Source organism: Sebastes fasciatus, chromosome 4 (assembly GCF_043250625.1).
Source record: "Sebastes fasciatus isolate fSebFas1 chromosome 4, fSebFas1.pri, whole genome shotgun sequence".
Classification (NCBI taxonomy): Eukaryota; Metazoa; Chordata; class Actinopteri; order Perciformes; family Sebastidae; genus Sebastes; species Sebastes fasciatus.
The window spans coordinates 11,756,534-11,778,917 of record NC_133798.1 but is presented as its reverse complement, the minus strand read 5'-3'; the positions used below and the strand labels follow the sequence as shown (position 1 = coordinate 11,778,917).

Below are 22,384 nucleotides of genomic sequence, written 5' to 3'. Positions count from 1 at the left end.
CAGCAAGACAAACCTAACAGACAAAGTATATTTTCTAAACAGTGTAGCTGCATGTCTACTTAAGCCAATTTGTTGTTGGAAAACGGAAAAGATAAGATATTCATTTAAGAAGCGCTGCTGTGACATTCCCTCAGTTATTAAGATTCAAGCATAAGATCATCGACTGGAAAGTTTACATGCACTCAAATAGTCAAATCATTCTACTGAGGCAGTTATGCAGGCAAGGTGGAGCCGCTGTAAACATTACACACTACGAGCATACTTGTTCTACACAATGAGAAGGCATCCTCATAGAAAGGCATGTAGAAACTTTACATTTTAGCAAGATTAAAAAGGCATCTTTGCCATGTAAAGGGCTTAATCCAACTTCAGCAGATTATTCACTTCATTATGCACTTGCCAACACATACCAAAGATGTTGCGCACTGGGAACTTTGTACTTCTATTGTTCCATCTGTTATCAACTCTCTAGGCTACAAAAACATCCTGAGGTTCAAGATGAACTATAGAGTAGGTTGTGTTTTTGAGGAGAAAAATTGACATTTGTATATTTATTACATGAATACAAAGTAATGAAACAGCATTGTCATTTTTGGTCAGCTCTGCAGCGCTAGTGTGCGTGCAGGGGCTCCTCGTTCTCTCACCCAGTAGCGGCATGGAGGGCGCCTGTCTGCATGTGTTCACTGTGGGGGCATTACGTGACCACGCATTATCAATCAACAAGGGCGGCTTTAACCACAGGTGCTGTCCCTATGCGCATTTGTGTTTTTTATTCAGAGAAAATGACTTTCTCCCCCGCCGTCATGATTTCAATGTGCATGCAGCACAGGTATCCAGCCGGAAAGCAGACGGTCCGCATCAAGGGAGTAAAGTAAAAAAACAAAACAAAAATTCAATTAACTTTAGTCTAACATCATTTTAAAATGTTTTTCCATATGTTGTCATGTATGAAAAGACCCATAATGAACACTATAAGTGGACTACTTGATTATTATAAGTTATTTAAACTGAGTCTGTATAGGAGTGATTCTGTCTTAAGATCTTTGATCCATGTAAGCGCATGATCACTGTATCCATGATCACTATAAGCAGTTTCCACTGTACTCTAAGATGCAGTCCAAGTTCTCCCTGACATGCTTTGCCCCTCCTATAAACCCAGCTATAACCTTTTGAACACAGTTTTGCTCAAAACAAGGATTGTGGATTTTGTTCCCTTTCACTTTCATAGAAAGTGCATTAGGAAGGGATCTCTTTATGGCCCCTACTACCAGGATGAATCATTACAGCAAGCAAAACCTGTCTCAAGGCCATGGTTGTAAACCCACATAAACATCCTAATTGGAGAATTGGATTACTGAGTGCATGTAAATGCCACTGTTGAGCTAATGGAACAGCACACATAAAAGCATCCGTCCTGAAGGGAAAGTGAGATTTGATTTTGATGCAACTACATTTCTGCTTATAAAACAGTAGCAAGGATCAAATTTAGGCCTGTCGCGATAATTGCTTACCGATTTATCGTACCATATATGGACATGACCTTGATCATTTTTACATCATCACCTTATTGTACGATATATAGACCTCAATCATGTTTGCTGGCCTTAATATTGTCCGTTGTGTTGACATGATGCCAAGAATAAATAGCAGGCCAGCCATTAGAAGACTTGGATGTAGTGCCTAAGCACAATGAACAGAAAAAGCTACGCTTTGTTGTCATTTCTGGTCGTGCTGCTTCTGTCCCCTCGTCAGCTCTGCGTGTTGGAGTTTCACCATGGGCGTGGCTCAGGCAGCTTGCGCATGCACGCACTAATATATTTATGTTAGGATATTTTAATATTTTTTAACATTCCCATCTTAAGAATTCCTCTTTGAATGGGTGTACTTGTGTCATTATGCTATTATATTATTATATCAGTGGCATAAAATGGTCTTAATATGACAATAAAATTGAATATGGCAATTTCTTCAGGGGCACTGTATCGTCCAACAAAAGTAATTATGGTGACAGGCCTAATCCCATTCTCTACAAATCTGTTTCAGAAGAAGGAATCTGATTTATTTCAATGTGCAACAAAGTTGTGGTTTTGTCTTTAACAGCAGAGACAGATCTCTGGAGAGAGTTTATGGCAATGTCTGACGAAAACACAAATCCAACATGCTTTAAGGCTTACTTTAAAGTGGCAGTAAGCAGTTTATTTTTGGCATCATTGGGCAAAAGTTCCATAATAACCTTTCAGCATATTGTAATTCAAGTGTTCTGAGAGATAACTAGGCTCCTACACATCTTCATGGCTCCGTTTTCAGGCTTTAAAAAAAATCTAGCCCATGACGGGAGACTTCGACCAATTACAGGTCATTTCAGAGAGAGAGCGTTCCCATAAGCCATCTCAACCCGATCTCAACATGGTGGCTGGGTCACAAACTTTCTCATTTTACAGCTAAACCGTGCACTACAAGATGATTCTGAAAACATTTGAGGTGAGAAATAGTCATTAACGTAACATAATATTGATTCATATTTGATCAGCGCTACCTAGTTTGACCGTTTGGTCGGAGTTCGCGAATGATTGACAGCCGGCTCTCATAGACGGCAGATGGACAGCAGACCTCAGATCAGCGCGGACTGCTTGTTTTCCTCCGCCTAATTCAGCTTTAAGTCACCCAAGTTAACCTGCAACGATCGCCAACTTGCCTTAGACAAAAAAACACACTACAAACACATTCACACGCTACAAAAAGACTGCCCATACAGATTGCTATAGCACTACGAACAGGTGAAAAATTCATCCAAATATTCAGAGATCCTGAGACCACTTATTCTACTCCGAAGGCAAGAAAAGTGAGGATAAAACTAAAAAGAAAAGAGACAAAGGAAAAGAAACCAGGAAGGAAGGGTAGCAAACAACTGGGGGAAAAGATAAAGCAACAGTAAAGAGGATATGGAAAAAGACAAGTGAAATAGACAGAAGAACGGAGCACGAGCAGAGGGGGAGGCAGAAAACAAGCAGGGCTTCAACACAAACATGCCATTCTTTGTTCTCAACTCATAGCCCACTCTTTTCTCTTGTCTCTCACACACACACACACAGTTCAGTGTTCATACACACACTGCCATCTATAATTCACAATGCACACAGGCTTGGTTGCTTAAAGCGTCTTCTGTACCCAGACAAGCTATTCAACATATAGTACATTATGACACAGTACGCACACTTTTGTTAGCCGAGCTCCTTGTAAACAAAGTATCAATTTATCAATCTGACACAGATCGTGCCACAGCTGGACTGAGCACAGGAATTTTACAACACGTTAGCTGCAGCTACAAGGACAGCTGCACACAACGCTGATGAGGAGAAAAAGGTGTTCATATTTCCAAAAGTAAGTGTGCTTTCATGTGCGTCGTCTTAAAAAAAGCTCCTTCACCTTTAGTCCTGTGCACGCTCCTTGTGGCTACACATGAGAAGAGTCTGAACAAGGAATTCCAGGGCGGAGCTTGCAGTGCTACGCTAGCTGGCTTTGATTTCACTTGGACCGGAGACATAGGGGTAGAGCATTCGCGCAGCCCCTCAGCGCCATATTTCTCTGGCCTTTTCCATGGAAACCACACTGTTGCTGCTGCCCAAAACACACCGCAAAACAGAGGATCACATTTCTCCCTCCCGGTCCCCCATTTAGGAAGCATGAGCTCATGAGGGTCCGGGGGAAAAGCTGTATTGAAAGAATGAGGGCTGTGTTTGGACAAGAGCAAACGGAGATGCTTAATATCCAAAGAAATAACAGCCCGCAAGGGGATGGGACGAGAGGATGACGATGTCTATGTCCACGGAATAAAAAACGACAAAATATCACATTTTTAACGCCAATGTCCCTCAATCACTGGAACAGCAAGCAAAACAGAAATCCACCAAAAATAAGAATGAACACCAAGCAGGTTGCTAGGTGCTTTTGCCGATCACAGATTTGCTTTCTGTTACACTGAAAGCCTTGCAAATTTCATTTAGTTTGTCAGTGTGTGGTCAAGCTGCCACTCCCTTGCTCCTCCCAACCAGCCTCTAGGAACTAAAGGCACCATGACATGATTTAGCCAAGTCACTGTAGATTGTCTCCAACACTGGATCCTTTTACAAAGTTCTACTTTTGTTTTTCCTGGTGCCAGATCTTCTTCAGGGACTGGTTGGCGCTGCACCACTGCAGTTTTAAAAAGGGTATATCCTCTTCCAAAATCATTTTCCAAACTTGCAGGTTTGCAGCACAAAAGCACATCTCCCACGGCAAAAGAAGGGGCTGGTTTCTGTGAAGAACAAATCTTGTATGGTGTAAAAAAAAAGAGTTGCTGGAGGAATAATCCTTTGCTGATTGGAAAACAAAGCCCCGCTCTCTCTTGCTCTCCCGGTGGAAGAGGCGAGGGCTGTAGCTTGCGAGAGAGGAAAAAGGAGGGGAAGTCCCGAACAAAGTGACTCTCCCTCTGACTTTTTCTCCTCTGCGTTCTTTTTATTCAAGCCATGTTCTTTCTGTCCCCTGGAGTGTGGTAGGTGTCACTGCTGCAGGGTGTGTTTCTGTGCGAGACGGAGTGAAGCTAAGCCGGCATCCAATGTCAGTCCAAACAGAGCATGCTCACTCACACCCTTCCCCTTTCTCTCTAACCAAACACATAACCCCTTCTTCTCCACAACATATCATTCCTCTTTACACAGACTCAGTTCCTAACTAATTTTATTTGCCCTGCTACACTTCATCTTTCATGTCAGCATCTCTCCATTTTCCTCCGTTCTGCCCGCCACACTTTCTTTCTTGCATGCATGCTTTGCCTCGAGCCAGCATATTTTGCCTTCTTTCTCCTTGGTGGACATTCTCTCTCTTTCTCCCACTTGTGTTTCTTTCTCTCTGCCCCCCCCCCCCTCCCTCCACCCGGCACTGTGGTTGTCTCAGATTTCAGCCTCGTCTGGCTGGAGGCTGCACCACCAGCTGCCCTCGTTGACACCATACCTCACTTTCTCACTGCCTTTTCTTTTCATTCCATCCCTCTATTGACTTCCCCTCTCACAGTTTGCCACAATGTAATAGGTGTGAGTATCACACTCAATAACTTCTTGGGGAGTTAAGGCATTTGCAAAATTACAGATTTACTCAAAAGCCACAATTTGCAGATCAAAACAACGTGATGTATTTCTTAGATGATCATCCCCCATGATGATTAAAATGTGAACTTGTTACTCTCATCATAATTATCATAGCTGTGCAAAATGTTCACCCCTCCTTTGCTCCTTTCTTTACAGACTCACTCTCCTGCACACACACACACTGACACACTCCCTCTCTAAACACACAGAAACTGAGCTAGCCAGGAAAAGAAGTGAAACCAAAACATCACTCTGAGCCAGTCAGTCAGCAGGAGATAGAATGATAGCTAGCTTAGTGCATACTAGCGAGTTATCGCATACTTTCTCTTTTCTCTCTTTTTTTCGGAGGCCTATATATCAATATCCAAATTCTTTTACTCCTTAATATGGTCATCGGCCCTAAAAATCCAGTGTGGGTGGCCCCGTTTACACGTGCATGCGCTAAATTGCATCTTAGGTGATTCAATCACACTCAGAAAAGAAAAGCATCAGAATCCGAAGATTAAAATAGTCCGACACTGCTGGTCTGCTTTCAGGCATTGTTTGTTTCAATCCGTGGTCCACTTGCACATCACTTTTGTCATCATAGTTGCCCATTTTGAAACCACCACTGACAGTAGCACTACCTCCATGAGAAATTGCAAAGTAGTGAATGAATGTCCTTTTACACTACCCTCCTATAAAAAAATATGTGGCATATAAAGATGGACTTGTAAGTTGATCTCTGCTCATACATCACCATAGGGCGGGCTGCAACTGCCAACTATTTTTATTGATGAATACATAGTAGAGCCATTTTCTTCACATTCAGATTTTTGCCCTACAGGCAAAACTTTTTTTCACTACTGCCCCGGAACTGTCCCGAAAAATAATTTAAATCGTCCCAAAGTCAGTTCAAACAGTCAAAAATTCTAAAGGTTATCCATTTACTTTGTTATTGTCATCTATAGTGGTATTAACAGGTCATAATTCCCTCTCTAACATTTTTTTTATATTGCTGTGAAAACACCAAACAACTGTATTTCTTCCGTGTTTCTTGCCAAAAACTACATTTTACAAGATTACTTTTGAAGACATCATGATAGCGTTATAATTTACCTTCGCCCAATAGAGAGCTTGAACGCATCTAACTCAATGGAACCTCCATTAACGTTAGCTGTTTAGCTCCGTGCTGTCAGGCAGACAAGCCGGTCACTGTGATTACTCTGAGCAGCATGCATGGAAATGAATTGCAATATAATAAGAGTCTGATTATGTTTGTTGTTCCAAGTGTTTTCAAGGTTTTTCCTCCAAGGCTTATTGTATATGGCCTTCAGTTGTGACAAATTGCAAGTTTATGTCGTCTTCACTCCCGCTGAAGAACTTCCACACCGTCGACATTTCGTGCGTGCGTGGCTGTGACATTAATGTCTGTGCCACTGTGTGCCGACGTTGACTATCATGCGGCTGCAGAACACGTGCATAAATGTGAGAAAACTGTCCGGTTTCAATCAGTGCTAATAGAAACAAATGCTTAATACAGTCCAAGGTGATGTCTTCTTACAGAGAAACCAAACAATTGTTGGCAAATGACATGCCCATCCAAACCATACCACAGTTCCCCCTGGAACAGGGGTTAACAATGCCATTATTATAGCTCCTGGATTCTGGATAAAGTACCAGTGTGAAAGCTCCTTTAGACTTATTCAGCTTTAAGAGAAGACAGGAGGCATACTGCTGCACTCCCCCTGCTGTATTCTCTGCACCATCGTTACACTACATCTGTTCACATTATCACCAGACAATATAAAACATAATGCAGTCAGAAATCCAGCAGCACAAAAAATACGGGCACAAAGACAACCCGCTGTGACACACACACACACACACACACTGTGAGCTATAAAACAGCACTAGTGACACTAGGCAATGCCAAAAGTGTGTTATTAAAGGGGCAGGGCAGCAGATACAACAATGAGCCATCTGGACCAAGCAGCAGTTCATCACCACAGACCCAAACACTTCATCACCTACGGCCAGTGGTATACAAAGGGGAAGAGAGTGGGAGGGAGGGGAGAGATTATTTACACCTTAAACACACTTTGGCAATGCAAGTGTCTGAAATTTGTCATGCCAATAAAGCATTACTGGACTGAAATCAAGGGAGCAAGAGAAACAACAAGACAAGTGAGTTGGAGATGTAAAAAGCACGCCTTGGCGGGGAGGTTGTAAAACACGCTAGAATAGAGTCGAGCACAAGCCGACATTTCCATATGAAATGACTGCTGCTGTTACATTGACAGTCCGGCTTGTTCTCGATCCGATGCGAGCTGCTCAAGCAGATGTATTTTCTTCACTGTTACCCGGTGAAAAGTACATGCTTGATTACATCAAGTCTCCATTTGCAATTCAAAGAAATATCACTTGACCTGCCGAACATGTGCCATTTAACAATGCTTTGATACCAGTGAGATCTAATCAAGTGTGATGATTAGATCTTCCAATCGGTCCATCGTTGCTGAGTACATCCCGCAGCTAATTCTGAGGTGAATTTAACATTTGTTTTCCAGTCTCCAGTTATACGTCCCCTACTGTAAATACAGAACGACCCCTGCATCATACATCAATGGGAGAGGACAACAAGAAGTCTAATTAAAATATTTGACATGCAGATTCCACAAACACCTGTGTAAAACCTACATCTACAGGACATAACATTTGGATGTAAACTCAGCACATAAGAGCAGAGACAATGGCGTTATTCAACAATGTGTGCGTAGATACGCCTATCTCCCGATTCAATACTAAGGTGCCGATTCGATATGTATTGCAACTTTTAAGTATTGCAATTCGATATTATGATTTATTGCGATTTTTGTCAACTTTTTTTACACTAAACCATGAGAAAAAGGTTGAATCATACACTTCTAGGGACTTTCACTTTGGAAAATATCTAAATTGATACAGTAATTTTCAGCATGTATGTAGTCAGATGTCCTGAGGTCAAATATATCAGTCTTTGTCAGGCATTATTTATTATTTTTCTTCCAGCGCATTTATGTATAGTGTTTACCACTTTGGATTTAAAATGTGAGGCTGCAGGTCGACCCTCCGCCCTTTTCTACTTTCTTGTTTCGGCTCACTGCGGCCGACTGGTTTGTTTTGGTGACCAATAAAGAACGGATATGACATCACGTTACAACGAGTACAACAATAAAAGCGGTAACTTCCTTCTACCTCCGCATAGACTCAAATGTACAAGGATTCATGAGGAGCTCTAGTCAGAGTGAAGAACAGACCTGCTTGCTGACTGGAGACTTTGTGAACAAGGTGAATGACAATTTCTTCACCAACTGTACTCTGCGGTCCCTCTAACTCTGGTTGCACTTTTTGCACTTAGAGAGCTCCACATTATGTGTTCAAACTAAGGACATTCTGTTAGCCAAGAGTGCTGGCATATCACTGGGAATGTGTGCAACCAGCCCCGGCCCCACATGTAAACCCTGAATGAAACACAGACAACAACACAAGCATTTCCTTTAGGGGGTAATGCTGTAACTTCTTCTGCTTTGGCAGTCACATCTTTTCCACAGCAGGAAAAACAACTGAGTAACAGTGCAGCTTAGCAGCTTGTTACCATGGAGAAGCCACACAGAGCTGGGATGTCAGGGCAGAGGCAAAACTCACCTCCACAAACACACACACAGACACACACACACACAAAAAGCCACACACTTTGTTTTTTAACTAGCAGACATAGATGTGCATCATGCGTACACACACAGCAATAAATAAAGCAAGCAGGGACTCCCTTTGGCATTAGTAACAGATCTAGAATTACCTCACTATGACAGAGCCAGTGAGTCACTCTCCGTCTCCCTCTCTCTCTCTCTCTCTCTCCCCCTCACACACACACACACACACACACACACACACCATCAGGCCAGCAGGAACAGCTGTCTTTCTTGTGAGGAAGAGCTGAGCTCTATTCACTGGACATTTGCTGCTGATGTTGTGCCAGGACAGTAAAAAAAGCAAAGGTCTGCTGACAAGCTAGGTCATAGACACATGCACGCACAAACACAAAGCAGCTCACCCACCCCTTGATAGATTCAAGATCGCCTAATAACACCAATAGAGTTGTGAAGTGTCCCCAGGGCACCCCTGATTCCTTGATGTAAAAGTCCCATTCATTTTTCCCATAGACAACGTCACATGACTAACAATTGGATCAGGATCTAACCCTCCCCGTTAAATAAACAATACTGCTTAAGAAATATTTGTTTTTTGATAAAAAAGGTAAAATGGTATAAGCTTGTTTACATAAAAATGTCAAGGTATACGTTCAAGGTATTAGAGCGAGGCGATACGGAGAAATCTAATATTACGATATTTTTGTCCAAATATCTCAATATCAATATTGTAGGGTTGACCATTGGTGCTTTTACAAAATATTTACAAAATTACATTTTTTATAAATAATGATCAGTAATGCAGATGACTAAGTGAGTAAAGGTAAATAATAGAACAGCTAGAACAGTCTGGTAAGTTCAGAAAATTACATCACTTTACTGTAATGCAGCCATTAAAACCAGGAAAAGACAACATTTATGCCATGTCACGATATTTCAATATCCAAAATCTAGGACGATATTGCCCAGCCCTACAAGGTATACGATTTATCGATGCAAGAAATATCCACCAAGTTTAAAATTCTGTGACAAAGCATTTTGAATTTTCTACACTACTCCGATTGGCCTCTATGGACTGTCTCATTGGTGTTGTCGTATTTATATCCGTCCGCCATGCCAAAATGACAGCCAAAGCATGATTTCTCAGACACAAAGATGAAACAATTAAAACTGGTGGTCATAATATAAACTTACAGGCTCGTTACATTATCTGAGAGTAGGATCATTATCCGCTGAGGTATTGCTTCAAATATTCTGATATTTGATTTGCCAAACTCACTCTCATACTATTTGACATCATGTAATTGAATCTTGACATAACCCTTGGTGTAAGCAGGCTTATAACTTGATCAGAAATGTGATATAAAACACTTTGATTGGAGACAATCCCCTCTGTTATGCAATGTGACACTAGGCATGCATACATTTTGTAGTTTGTACAAAGTAGTGAAATAAAACAGACTAAAAAAGCTGGCATGTTGAAGAAACATGATCGAAATTGAGCCTGTCAGGATTCCCATTCAAGCCAGAATCGTGAAGTCCTTTTCTATAGGTGGTCCTGTGTTCAAAAAAAAGTGTGAGGGAAGAAACAAGCTTTTAAATGAACAAGAATACTGCTTTGAAGCTTTTTTTTTTATTGTTATTTAAGTCTTTTTGGGAAGTGACTAGTCAACAACCTGTAACACATCCTACACCGGGTTAATTCATATTTTTTTGTCAATAAAAACAAGCTATTCATCACATAACCAGCCTCACTTTCTACTCTTTGGCAGAGAGATAATAGGGCACAAAGGTAAGGACTGATAGGCTAACCCCTTGGGTTGATGTGTCTGAACCATTAGCGCCACTGCCACTGCAACCTCAACTGTCGGCACACATAAGTGGTTACATCATCCTCACTTCTAAACTCACTATGTAAATGAAATCAGCCACCAAGCACTGCACCCACAGATAGGTGATAGAAATTACCACCGAAGAGAAAACCAAAACACAGCGAGGAAAACAGTTGCTATCCTTTAACGGTTCACAGAAAATGTAATTCCAACCCGGTCTCACGGGAAGGCGTATTAATACCACAACATTACATGTTAAATGCGTGTCATCAGTACGCATTTTAGCCTTTTCGCTTGTCATTTGTACACCACGCAAACGTCCGCAGTCAACAACGGTCTCAAACATGGGTTTCCTGGTTAAAAGTCTGGTGTTTGTTGGGCCCATCAACCTCCCCTCCCTCTTACTATATGCTTTTTATATTACGTCACTAACTCTTACCGTAGCATTTATATGCGCATGCGTTTACATTGCAGTCAGTACAGGATACATGGCGTACAAATGGCACACGGAAATAAAAAAAGGCGTACTTATTGCACGCTAAACACCTTCCACATTATCGTGGCATTTATATGCCTTTTTCATGCGAACAGGCTGGTAATTCAATTGACAAGTGTCTGTTTTTCGGATTTTATTATTTGCAAATGTCTGAGTGATTTAATTAGAGTTGACAAGATTGGTTGATTCGTCAGGGGACAGAAAATTAAATTGCCAACTATTTTGTTAATCAATATATTGTCAGTAATAAGCAATCTGAAGGTATCAACTTGGGCCTTAGAAAATTGCCTTTCTCACTATTTTCTGATATTTTATAGTATGAGGGTTTCATGCGAATGAGTCTTTCCTATCCATGGCATAAATCCCTGGCATCTTGGCATCTGTCAACATCCATCCACATATGAGAACCACCCCGGTGGCAATATAACCCAACGACTAAGCCTCTCTAAAAGCTACGGAAAACCCTCGGGTCAAAACAAGTTCATCTCTGTTGCAGCATTACAGACAACCAACACTGTACAGAGCACCCTCAGCAAAAAACAAGAAGCCGTTTTTTTTCGTCTGGGTTGAATGCATACGTGTGTGGTTTTGCTTATTTTAGCTCATCAGACCTCATCTCAAGACAGCTTCGACCTTTATCACCTAACCTTAGCAAATGTCTAGCCGGTCAGAATAATCGAACATATGGCGTATGGTTGTTCCACTAGGATTTTGCAGTCAAGTTTGTAGGCAGGTTTCTGTTTGGGTCCCGAGACTTTTACCTGGATGTATTCCCACAATCACATCTTGTACTTGGTTGTAAATGTGTAAAGTCTGGATCCTGAATACTCTTCGTTCATTCTAATCACTAAATTGGTGTGGTGGGTTAACAAGTTTCTTGAGGTACTACTATACAGAACTCTAGACCAGTGTTTTAAAGTTCAATCTTCACCCAGAGCATCACTGCTTTTCATTTAAGTCATCCTATCAGGGACTGGTGTACAACTGGGATTAATGCAATTAATTGAAATAAACCACCTGGCAGTAGCAGACAAGTTAAAATGCATGTCAAATTGATTACAAAGCTGTGGGAAGATGTGTTGCAATTCCAATGATTAACAACAACAAATGGGACCATCTCTCATTATCAATGCCATGCAGCTCTCAAGCCTGTCTTGAGCTAAAATTAATTGAAACTGAATATATATTTGGTGTTTAAAATCATCCACAGGACAGGAGCCCCTGCTGCTGAGCAGACTGATGGCTGCTCCATTACCTCACTGTAGAAAAGCATACAGCCAAAACCCTAACTTTTTCTCCACATCTTAGTAATAGTTATCTTTTTGTTTTGTTTTGAATGACAAGCATGTTTGTCTTTCAGATTAGTCATGAAAAGGGGAAATTTCATGGTTGTAATTTTTTAAATCAAACAATAAAATTATGTGACAAATACTTTAGCCATCAGTGACAGACTGAATTACTGGCCAACGGACTTTTTATGTCCATTCAAAATATCAAAAATAGATGCCTTAAAAGGACCAGTGTATAACAATTAGGGGGATATAATGTCAGAAATGGAATATAATATTAATTAGTATGTTTTCTATAGTGTATAATCACCTGAAAATAAAAATCGTTGTGTTTTTGTTACCTTAGATTGAGCCATTTATATCTATATAGGGAGCGGGACCCCTTAACAGAGTCCGCCACATTGCAACAGTAACCAAGAACAGACAAACCAAACTCTGTTAACTTTTCCTGCTTGGGCCGGAGTCAATAACGTTCTCTCCTGTCGCCGCCGCTCTCTCTCTTTCACACTTCACCACTCACGAACACACACACACACTCTAAGCACACTACTCTTACAACAACTGGCTCTAGAGACGGCCATTCACGTTTTTTGCGTCGGCCACCTTAGCAATCCTACATGCTTGGCACACCGGCGAAGTTGTAATGGGCAACCTCACCGCTAGATGCTGCCAGATCCTACACAGTATTCCTTTAATATTTCTGCCCCATTTCAACAAGCTGTTCAACATACTGTAAGTAATAATCAAATTAATGTTAAAAAAAGAACAAGTTGTGTGTCAATAATAGATGGTGTTGCAATGGAACTAGCAATATAAGGATAACAAAGGTTCTTCATCAACAGTTGATGATCTAATCAACTCAGATTGACTCTGGGTCTTCCCCAGGAAATTGGTTAGCAGAGTTTACCACTTCTGTAGTAGTCTAAGCTCTATAGCGGTCTTCTGACAAACTGCGTTGTTATAGGCACAGCACAACACTATGTGTTTGTGTGATATGCTATGAAATAGGTTTAAGATTTGTGTAAATTCCATTGATGAGATGCAGTCAGATTATAATGTGGCTGCCCTTGCAGAGTACTCTGCCCTGGTCAGCGAAAACCAAATATAGCAGCTCTCTTGCCCTTAAAACATTACTATTTTTCCGCTATACGTAGTCATCATTTGGTGATTCAAAACATTAACCAAACAGGCTTACCAGTATGTCCTATGATGACTACTAAGAACACAATCACACATTAAAAGTAGTGCATTTTGCAAATGAACATCTTTCTGCTCTGTGTTTCTTCCCCTTTGTGTAAAGACTGAAAACCTTTGACAGATTAAAAAATATACTTTTCATTCAATATTCCACAACCGTGGATAAATCTCCCATCACTGCAGGGTGCAGGCCATTGGCAAGAGTTTTCAACCTCACAAACATAACATATAGCCCAAGTTTGTGCTTTTCATTTTGCAGCATTTTTTACATCTGAAGCTTTTGCATTGATGACGACAATGGAGTCACTCCCACCACATCTTGTGTGTACTTATGATCTTCAGTTTATTTGTGTTACATATAAACTGAAGACAAACTGTTGCAATTGTTCTTTATGCTGATGTAATTGATTTAAATATGGTCGTTTTTCTTGTAAAACAGCAGAGGACTGGGGTCCAGGTTTGGAGATGGTGAGCAAGCTGTCTGTATCTGTATTTGCAGTGTGTGTTGGTTATGTAATGCTGTTTTGTCTGTATGTGTTTATAGGACCCCCTCGAAAATGAGATGCTACATGTCAAGGGGCTATCCTATCCTTTCAATAAATTCAATATTTTAAGTTACTAAACTTTAACTGAGGCTTCACATTTTAGCCCAGGACAATTTACTAACCTTGTCTTATAAGTTCAATAAATTAGATAGATCAAAACCTGAGCAAATAGCCAGAATAACAAACAAAACATGAATGAGGTTCCCTTACTTGACTGATGTAACTTAAAACATAAGGTCATACGGGAGATACTATTTGTTTTGTTTCTGACAGCTTAGCTCATAACATCTACAGGTGCTCAGCTGCTGCACTCTCAATGCACGCAAGAGGTGATGGTATAATAAAGCAGATCAGAGCAATCTCAGGAGCAACAACAACAATTGAAAGCTGACATTCACTCGTCCTCCCCCTTTGAGACAGGTCAAACCCACACATACATACAATCACCGGTGGATCTCTTTAACTGTAGCCGCAGTCGTTACTTTGAGTAAACATTACTCATCACTTCCTCTACACAGCCATCACTAAAAACCAGGTTAGGTTTCTACACAAAACAAAGCCATGATGGGGGTTTCTGTTTGACCTGAACTAACCTGCCATTGAAAGCAAAATGGCCTTGTGTCTGGCAAGGCAAGGCAGACAACGGCATAGCCTAGCTAGCATGAACTGTTACAGACACACACAAGGCCTCGTCTTGCCGTAAAGCAGTAACCACAGCAGCAGCAGCATACTAGCTAGCTGGAGCGGTGGATTGGTAGCTTAGCAATGTGTGTGAACAAGCTAGGAAACCAAGAGCGGTTTTCATGCACAGTTCAGTACAGGTTGACAACCACGTCTGCACACCGTAGACAAGTGTGCATTTGACAACAAACAAGCTACCGACACGGCTAGCCAGTTTACAGCTAGCAGCCAGCATTAGCACCATGCTAATGAGGGAAGCTAACGTTGCTACAGCGGGCTGTTGTTTTTTCCCCCCCGACACACACACACACACTACGCCTCGGAAAGCCCATGTTTCACCCGCTTACCTCGGACGAAATATCCTGCAGTTCACTGCAGACAGACGGGTGAATGTACGGCTAGGTGTTGGACGCAGGATCCCTCTTTATGTTCGTGTTTCATTCGTTAGTTAGCTCGTCGGTGTTCACTGAGCTGCTGCTTCCCAACAGAGACGAGACGCCAGGCGTTAAGTACCAGCCGCTCCGGAGCGCGCACAGTTGTTGAAGTTTGTCGCGGGAGCGCGCTCTGCACGAATCGCCCTATTGTAGCTACAAATTCGTCCAGATTAAAAAATAAATAAACACATGCATACATATCTGCCTAACACTCAGTTTGCTGCTTGGATTTTTTTATTTTTTTTTATTAATTTCAACCAATAAATGATTAATTCATAAACACTCCCATCCTCCCCATCACCATCACACACATTCCTTTCATATCATTTTGTTTTCACTTCTCCAAAAACTGCACGTGTTTAAACCAAAAAGCTATAAAAAATGTTTTACCTACTGGATATTTGTTTAAATCAATTTCACCCAATATGATAATTAATTAATTCATAAATAATCCCATCCTCACCCATCACACACATTACTTTCACATCATTTTGCTTTCACTTCTCCAAAACTGCACGTGTTTAAACTAAAAAGCTATAAAAAAATGTACCTATTTGAAAAAAAAAAAGATGATTGAATGAGAGGCAAAAAGTCTTCAGAAAACAAGTCTGGTTTAGCTACAAATTGGTCCAAATAAAAAAAAAAACATAATCTAAATAAATACATGCATAAATATCTGCCTAACACTCAGTTTCCTACTTGAATATTTTTTTTAAAAATCAATTTCACCCAATATGATAATAAATTAATAAATAATCCCATCCTCCCCATCACACACACATTATTTTCACATCATTTTGCTTTAATTTTTCCAAAACTGCACGTTTAAATCAAAAAGCTATAAAAAATGTACTTATTAGAAAAAAAGATGATTGAATGAGAGGCAAAATGTCTTCAAAAAACAAGTCTGGTTGAGCTACAAATTGGTCCAAATAAAAAAAAAAAATTCGAAATAAATACATGCATAAATATCTGTCTAACACTCAGTTTCCTACTTGGATTTTTTTTTTTTTCAAATAAATTTCACCCAATGTGATAATTCATTAATTCATAAATAATCCTCCCCATCACACACATTACTTTCACATCATTTTGCTTTCACTTCTCCAAAACCGCACGTGTTTAAACCAAAAAAGCTATAAAAATTTGTTTACCTATTTGAAAATAAAAGATGATTGAATGAGAGGCAAAAAGTCTTCAAAAAACAAGTCTGGTTGAGCTACAAATTGGTCCAAATTTTTAAAAAAAAATCGAAATAAATACATGCATAAATATCTGTTTAACACTCAGTTTCCAACTTTTTTTTTTTTTTTTAAATCGATTTCACCCAATATGATAATTAATTCATAATCCCATCCTCCCCATCTCACACACACATCATTTTGCTTTCACTTCTCCAAAACTGCACGTGTTTAAACCAAAAAGCTATACAATTTTTTTTACCTATTTGAAAAAAAAGATTGAATGAGAGGCAAAAAGTTTTCAAAAAACAAGTCTGGTTGAGATGAGTTCCTCTATATGTCCTCCTGTAACCTCCTATGAGAATCTTCATTAACATTTCACCATGCTGTGTGCATAGAAAAGGTTCTAAAATGGGATATTTTAATGATTATGTCCTTTAAAGACACTCCAGTGGCTCAGCAGTTACGAATGAAGACATGTGGTTCAGTCTTGATGCTTATACTGTACATGTAACTGGGTGAGATTAGATTAAGAGGTCATGTCGCTCCCTCTATAGTAATCTGGATATAAGGGAGTCCCTGCAGGCCCCACCTACCACCACCAGCAGCATCAGGAGGGGGAGAGATTGGAGGAGAGGGAGTTGAGAGACAGAGAGGAGTGTGGGTAGGGAGTAGGAGGGGCTACACAGGCTGGGATTACAGAGAAGGATTGGTTATGTAAGTGCATTGTCCCAGTAGGCTAGCAGCAGCCTGAGCGCATGGGAGGGCGAGAGAGATTCAGAGAGCAAGAAAAGTGAGAGAAAAAAACAGACTTTTGTAAATATTATCCTATTGTCCTATCCTCAGCAATGGCTTTGGCACTGGGAGTAGACTTGTTACTATAATCATACAGAGTAACTTCTCTCTAAATATATGAGTGCACCACTTACAGTACAGTACAGTATAAAGTAGACCACACATATCACATGGGTGTGAGGGTGGATGTAAACAGTATGTTCTTTAATTATCCTCAAATGTAGAGTACGTCACATCCTTATCCAATATATGGATAATTTTGCTAAAGTTATAGGTTAAATATTTTTTTTCTGGACGAATAGCATACACCTCTTCCTATGTGAATATACAATGTATTCTCTTAAAGGAGCAGTAGGTAGGATTGATGCAAATATGATTAAAAACAGTTATTTTTATAAAACGGTCACTATATCCTGACAGTAGCGCATGAGACAGGTAATCTGAAAGAAAAATCATGTGCCTCTGTGTCCTCCGGTGTCCTCCAGTGCTCCTAATGTTATCTGCAAGATTTCACAAACCGGAGGAAAACAACCAATCAGAGCCGAGCTGGAGCCTTGCCGTCTCTGAGCAGCTGTCAATCAATCGCAAACTCTTATCCGATTTGCGACCCGGCCGCCATGTTGAGATCAGTTGAGGAAAGCACCGCCCACCAGCCGGAGAAACCTTTCTCAATTTACAGCGAAACAGTACACTAAAACATGTTTCTGAAAACATTATACGAGAGAAATAGGCATTACAGTAACAGAATATTGATTCATATTTGATCAGTGCTGCCTAGTGTGACTGTTTGATCAGAGTTCACGAGTGATTGGCTGATTGACAGCTGCCTCCATTGAATGAACAGCCAATAGGAACGCTCTCTCTGAAATCACCTGTGGTTGGCCAAAGTTTCCAGTCACGGGCTATTAAAGCCTGAAAACAGAGCCAAGAAGAGGTGCAGAAGTCTAGATTTCACTCAAACACATACATACATTTGAATAAAGCAAGCATATTTGCCAAATCTCCCTTTAATGTGTATTTTTAACAGATACAAAATGTGTGATTAATTTGCGATTAACTATCGACAATCATGCAATTAATTGCGATTAAATATTTAAATTGATTGACAGCCCTAAAATAAATAGAAGGCTATAAAAAAAATCATAAAAATTTCGTTATTGCTTATAAAGTTGTTGTTTTTTTGAAGGGGAGAATTAAATGTCTTTACTGACCGAATCTTCACTTCAAGTTATTTTCAAAGTCAGCGTCATTGAATGAGAGAAACTTTTTGGATGTTGGAGACAGTTATGAAGAGAGCCTATATGATGATGAGAAGAATACAGTGTGGGCAAACAGAGAAGGAATGAAACTGCAGAGAGATCAACAAGGAGTATGTTGGAGAAGGGTTGGGGGAAGAAAGGGAGAGGAAGTGGGGCGATCCAAACCCAAGAGAATGTTAAGCTGTGCTGGTATGCTGTTGGAATTTTAATTTCTGGTCGGACATAACATACATATTGTTTTATTTTTTCTTATTCAAGTGAAAAGGAATAGACACCGAAAGAGGATTGAGGAAAGGAAAAATGTGGAAGGGAGAGGTCAAGGGAGAGGGGAGGCTGAGAAGAGAGATTGAGAGAAAGGGTGGAAGGAAGTGAGGAGACAGGGGTGGTGGATGTAAGGAAGAGGGGAGAAAAGCAAAGACAGAGGTTGGAGTGGAGAGAAAGAAGAGAGTGAGGGAGAGGAAGTTGACTGGGAGCCGGCAGAACTGTTCATCAGCAAATTCCAGACATAATGCTGTTTGGCGATGCTTATCCTGAAACCAATGCAAATTCTTCGCTGTGGATTTCTCAGGCTTCTCACGGAGGACTGGTTTGCTGCTGAGATTCTTGTGGGAAACCCCAAAAGGGCTGGTTTTGAAACCCTGTCTTTTAAACTAGCCAGCTAGCCAGTTGTGCACGCTCACATGCACAAACATGCGCTAAAAGCACATGCAGCCAGCCCGGCTAAACATCAGACCGGCAATACGTCATCCAGACTAGGCTTGCATGACCACACCCCCTTTTGGAGGAAAACAATCCCGTGTCCCTCATAGATGGGAACAAAGAGAAGAAGTTGAAACATGTCTCCAAACTTCTGCTTTAAACAAACCGGTGGCTGTGGCTGTGTAATCCCAAATTGCTCCCGAACTGTGTGAATGAGAATTTAGATTAGATCCTGATGGGCGAAGTCACAAATCCAAAAACGCTGATCTCCGGTTCGTTCCCCGCGTCGTGTCATCGCCGAGGCTGCACTCCCGTTTTGGTGGAAAGAAACTTGTTGTCACTGGAGAGAAAATGACAAATAGCTGTTGTGTCGCGGGTTAACCGAGGCTTTCAAACTGAGATTTGAGGCACATACGATATGTCAATATTTACTGTCAGTGTGGAAAAATCGCTAAATGATGCTGGTGACAGTGACAGCGTCCTTGACTTTTTGTGAAGTACCCGTATGTGCCGGTCTGATGTTTTTCAACAAAGCAGATAGAAGCTTGGTTTACAGCACACATGGGGAGAGCGACTTGATTCTCTGCTCAGGTAGACATTACTCCTCTATATCTTTACACAGCAAATAGTTGTTGCTGCTATATCAATGCTCTGGTGATCATAGAGAACAGTTAAACAAATAAGATATGACATGTTAATTAATGAGCTTTTGAGGTGCTGGTTGGCAGATTTTATTACCTTTGGACAAAGCCAGGCTAGCTGTTCCCCCCTTTCTTCTGTCTTGCTTAATATTTAGCATACAGACATGTCGATCTTCTGATCTAACCCTCAGCATAAGCATATCGGTATTTCCCAAAATATCCACCTTTTCCTTTTAGTGTGACAGTCTTGAGGCCTATTAAACTACAGTAGGTCTACATACCAAAGTCCAAGATGGGTCACATGACATGGCTGCTGCATGAGGGTTCCCACATGATGACAAGAGAATTATGACACTCTAGAAAAGGGTTGTTTCTTTGACTGAAGAAACTCTATGTCACATTACATAATGTCATGTATTTCCTCTCTCACCAGCTCCCTGTGTAGCCTAAAGTCCTCTGGCCACCAACTAACTTTACGGTGGATTAATGTAATTATGTGATTATGAAATCCGGCTATTAAATTATGGTCTATGGGCAGCGATCAAAGCAAGTGCAGCACAAACAGCACTGTCTATGTCTTTATAAACATAACTACAGGGTTGTGTATGACACACAAGGGATCACAGAGCAACAAGAAAGGACAATTAAGAGTCTGACTCGGAAAACAGCGGCACAGACAGGATTTTGGATTTGAGTGGCCTCATTAAGTGTGTAAAAACCACAAGTCTATAATGAGCACCAGTATTTCCTTTTTTTTTGCTCAGAAGTGGTGGTAGGAGGCACAATCACATCCTGTGCCCACAGGCCTGAAAGACTCCTTTTTAAAAAAAGAGAAATGACGTCAGACGTCATGACATTAGAAAACATATTTTAAATGCAAATGTAAATATAGGCCAAATAGCCAGCATGAACCCAGGCCAAATCAAATGTGCCTGCATGTGTGTGATTGCTGCAATTTTCAAGTAATTTTTGTAAAAACAAAAATATCACGGTCATGATTATTTATGTTTAATCAAATAGAAAACCTATTTTGAGATTTAAATAGGGCTGTCAAAGTTAACGTGATGATTACGCATAAATGCAAATTTGTTTTAATGCCACTAATTTCTTTAACGCATCAATTTTAAAGCTAGAGTAAAGTTACTGGTATCATATGAAACTAGAGGAATTGTCATACTAGCTTGTCCCAAAGTAGGCTAAATAACGCTCCCAACTTTTGCTAAATTTTGGCGAGGAAAAACTTGCAAGGCCATTTTCAAAGCGGTCCCTTGACCTCTGACCTCAAGATATGTGAATGAAAATGGGTTCTATGGGTACCCACGAGTCTCCCCTTTACAGATATGCCCACTTTATGATTATCACATGCAGTTTTGGGCAAGTCATAGTCAAGTCAGCACACTGACACACTGACAGCTGTTGTTGCCTGTTGGGCTTGAGTTTGCCATGTTATGATTTCCTCCCACATTGAGAAGAGTCCTTCATCCCAGATGCCATCAATATTCTTCACTCAACAAAGTGATTGAGCAGATCTAAGCCACAGACACTGACATAAACGGTTTTAATGTGCAATACAACCCATCTATGTATCTGTTTTTTACCAACTGTTGTCTGGTTTTTAATGTCTGGTTGTTGTTTTTTTATGTTGTTGTTTCCTGTGTTTGGTGAGCTGAAGACAAATATCCACCCTGGTGGACAATAAAGATTTATTGTATTGTATTTATTGTAGTATAAAATACTTGACAAATCTCCCTTTAAGGTACATTTTGAACAGATAAAAATGTGCAATTAATTTGCGATTAATAGCCATTAATCATGAACAATCGTGCGATCAATCACAATTAAATATTTAAAACGATTAAGAGCCCTAGATTTAAAATCCAATTTTAATACTTGTAAAAAACCTCATGGCTTCATTATAAAGAATTTTAAAGAAACCCATAGGTGCTCTCGAATGAGCCCTCTGTGTTACTTATAATGAATCCTGAAAAATGGTTCTATATTGAAATGTTCAGGGGTATCATATACTGGATGTACCAAGACATAGAATTAGTTAACGCGATAATAACATGTGACAAAATATGTTTGTTCTGCTCTTCCTGTAATCCAGAGTCAAACAGTGTTACTGTTAAACTAGTTGTGCAGTAGCCACGCTTTGCATGCAAAGACCTCTTTTTGCAACAAGGAGCACCCCAATCTGTCCTTTGACTGCCTGGCCTCCAGGAAATTCCCCCGAAGCAATTTTTTGGGCTAAAACAGACCTGCATATGATCAGCAGCATTTTTCACTGCAATCAAGGAATAATCTCCGGACACACACATCGTCAGTGTTGGCAAGTCACTTTGCCTGAAACACAAGCCACATACATTTGCATAATGAGAGCCAGGTTTACGAGAAGTTGCTTATGTAATGCTGCTCCTGATGTGTGTTAGTGCATGAGTGACTCTGGAAATACTGCGATGAATAAACAGATGAAATAAGACATAGTATGATAATGTGGATCTCAAACTCAGAGGTTCATCCAAAACTGAATTATTCTGTATA

The 22,384-nt window shown here is 40.4% G+C and overlaps 1 protein-coding gene across 3 annotated transcripts in view; it reads right to left on the bottom strand.

Moving 5' to 3' along the window:
• Positions 1-22,384, bottom strand: part of siah1 (siah E3 ubiquitin protein ligase 1) — a 39,347-nt gene that overhangs the window by 13,581 nt on the left and 3,382 nt on the right. The window contains exon 1 of one of the 3 annotated variants that reach the window (XM_074631966.1): positions 15,182-15,372. The exons of 1 other annotated variant lie outside the window; for it this stretch is intronic. Coding sequence is in view for 1 of the 2 variants with exons in the window: in XM_074631964.1 (XP_074488065.1) it covers positions 3,427-3,685 (259 nt within the window). In the remaining variant the exon portion in view is untranslated. Of the gene's footprint in view, positions 1-3,426; positions 4,520-15,181; positions 15,373-22,384 lie in introns of those variants that run through there. One more of the 3 variants, XM_074631964.1, reaches the window with a different exon arrangement.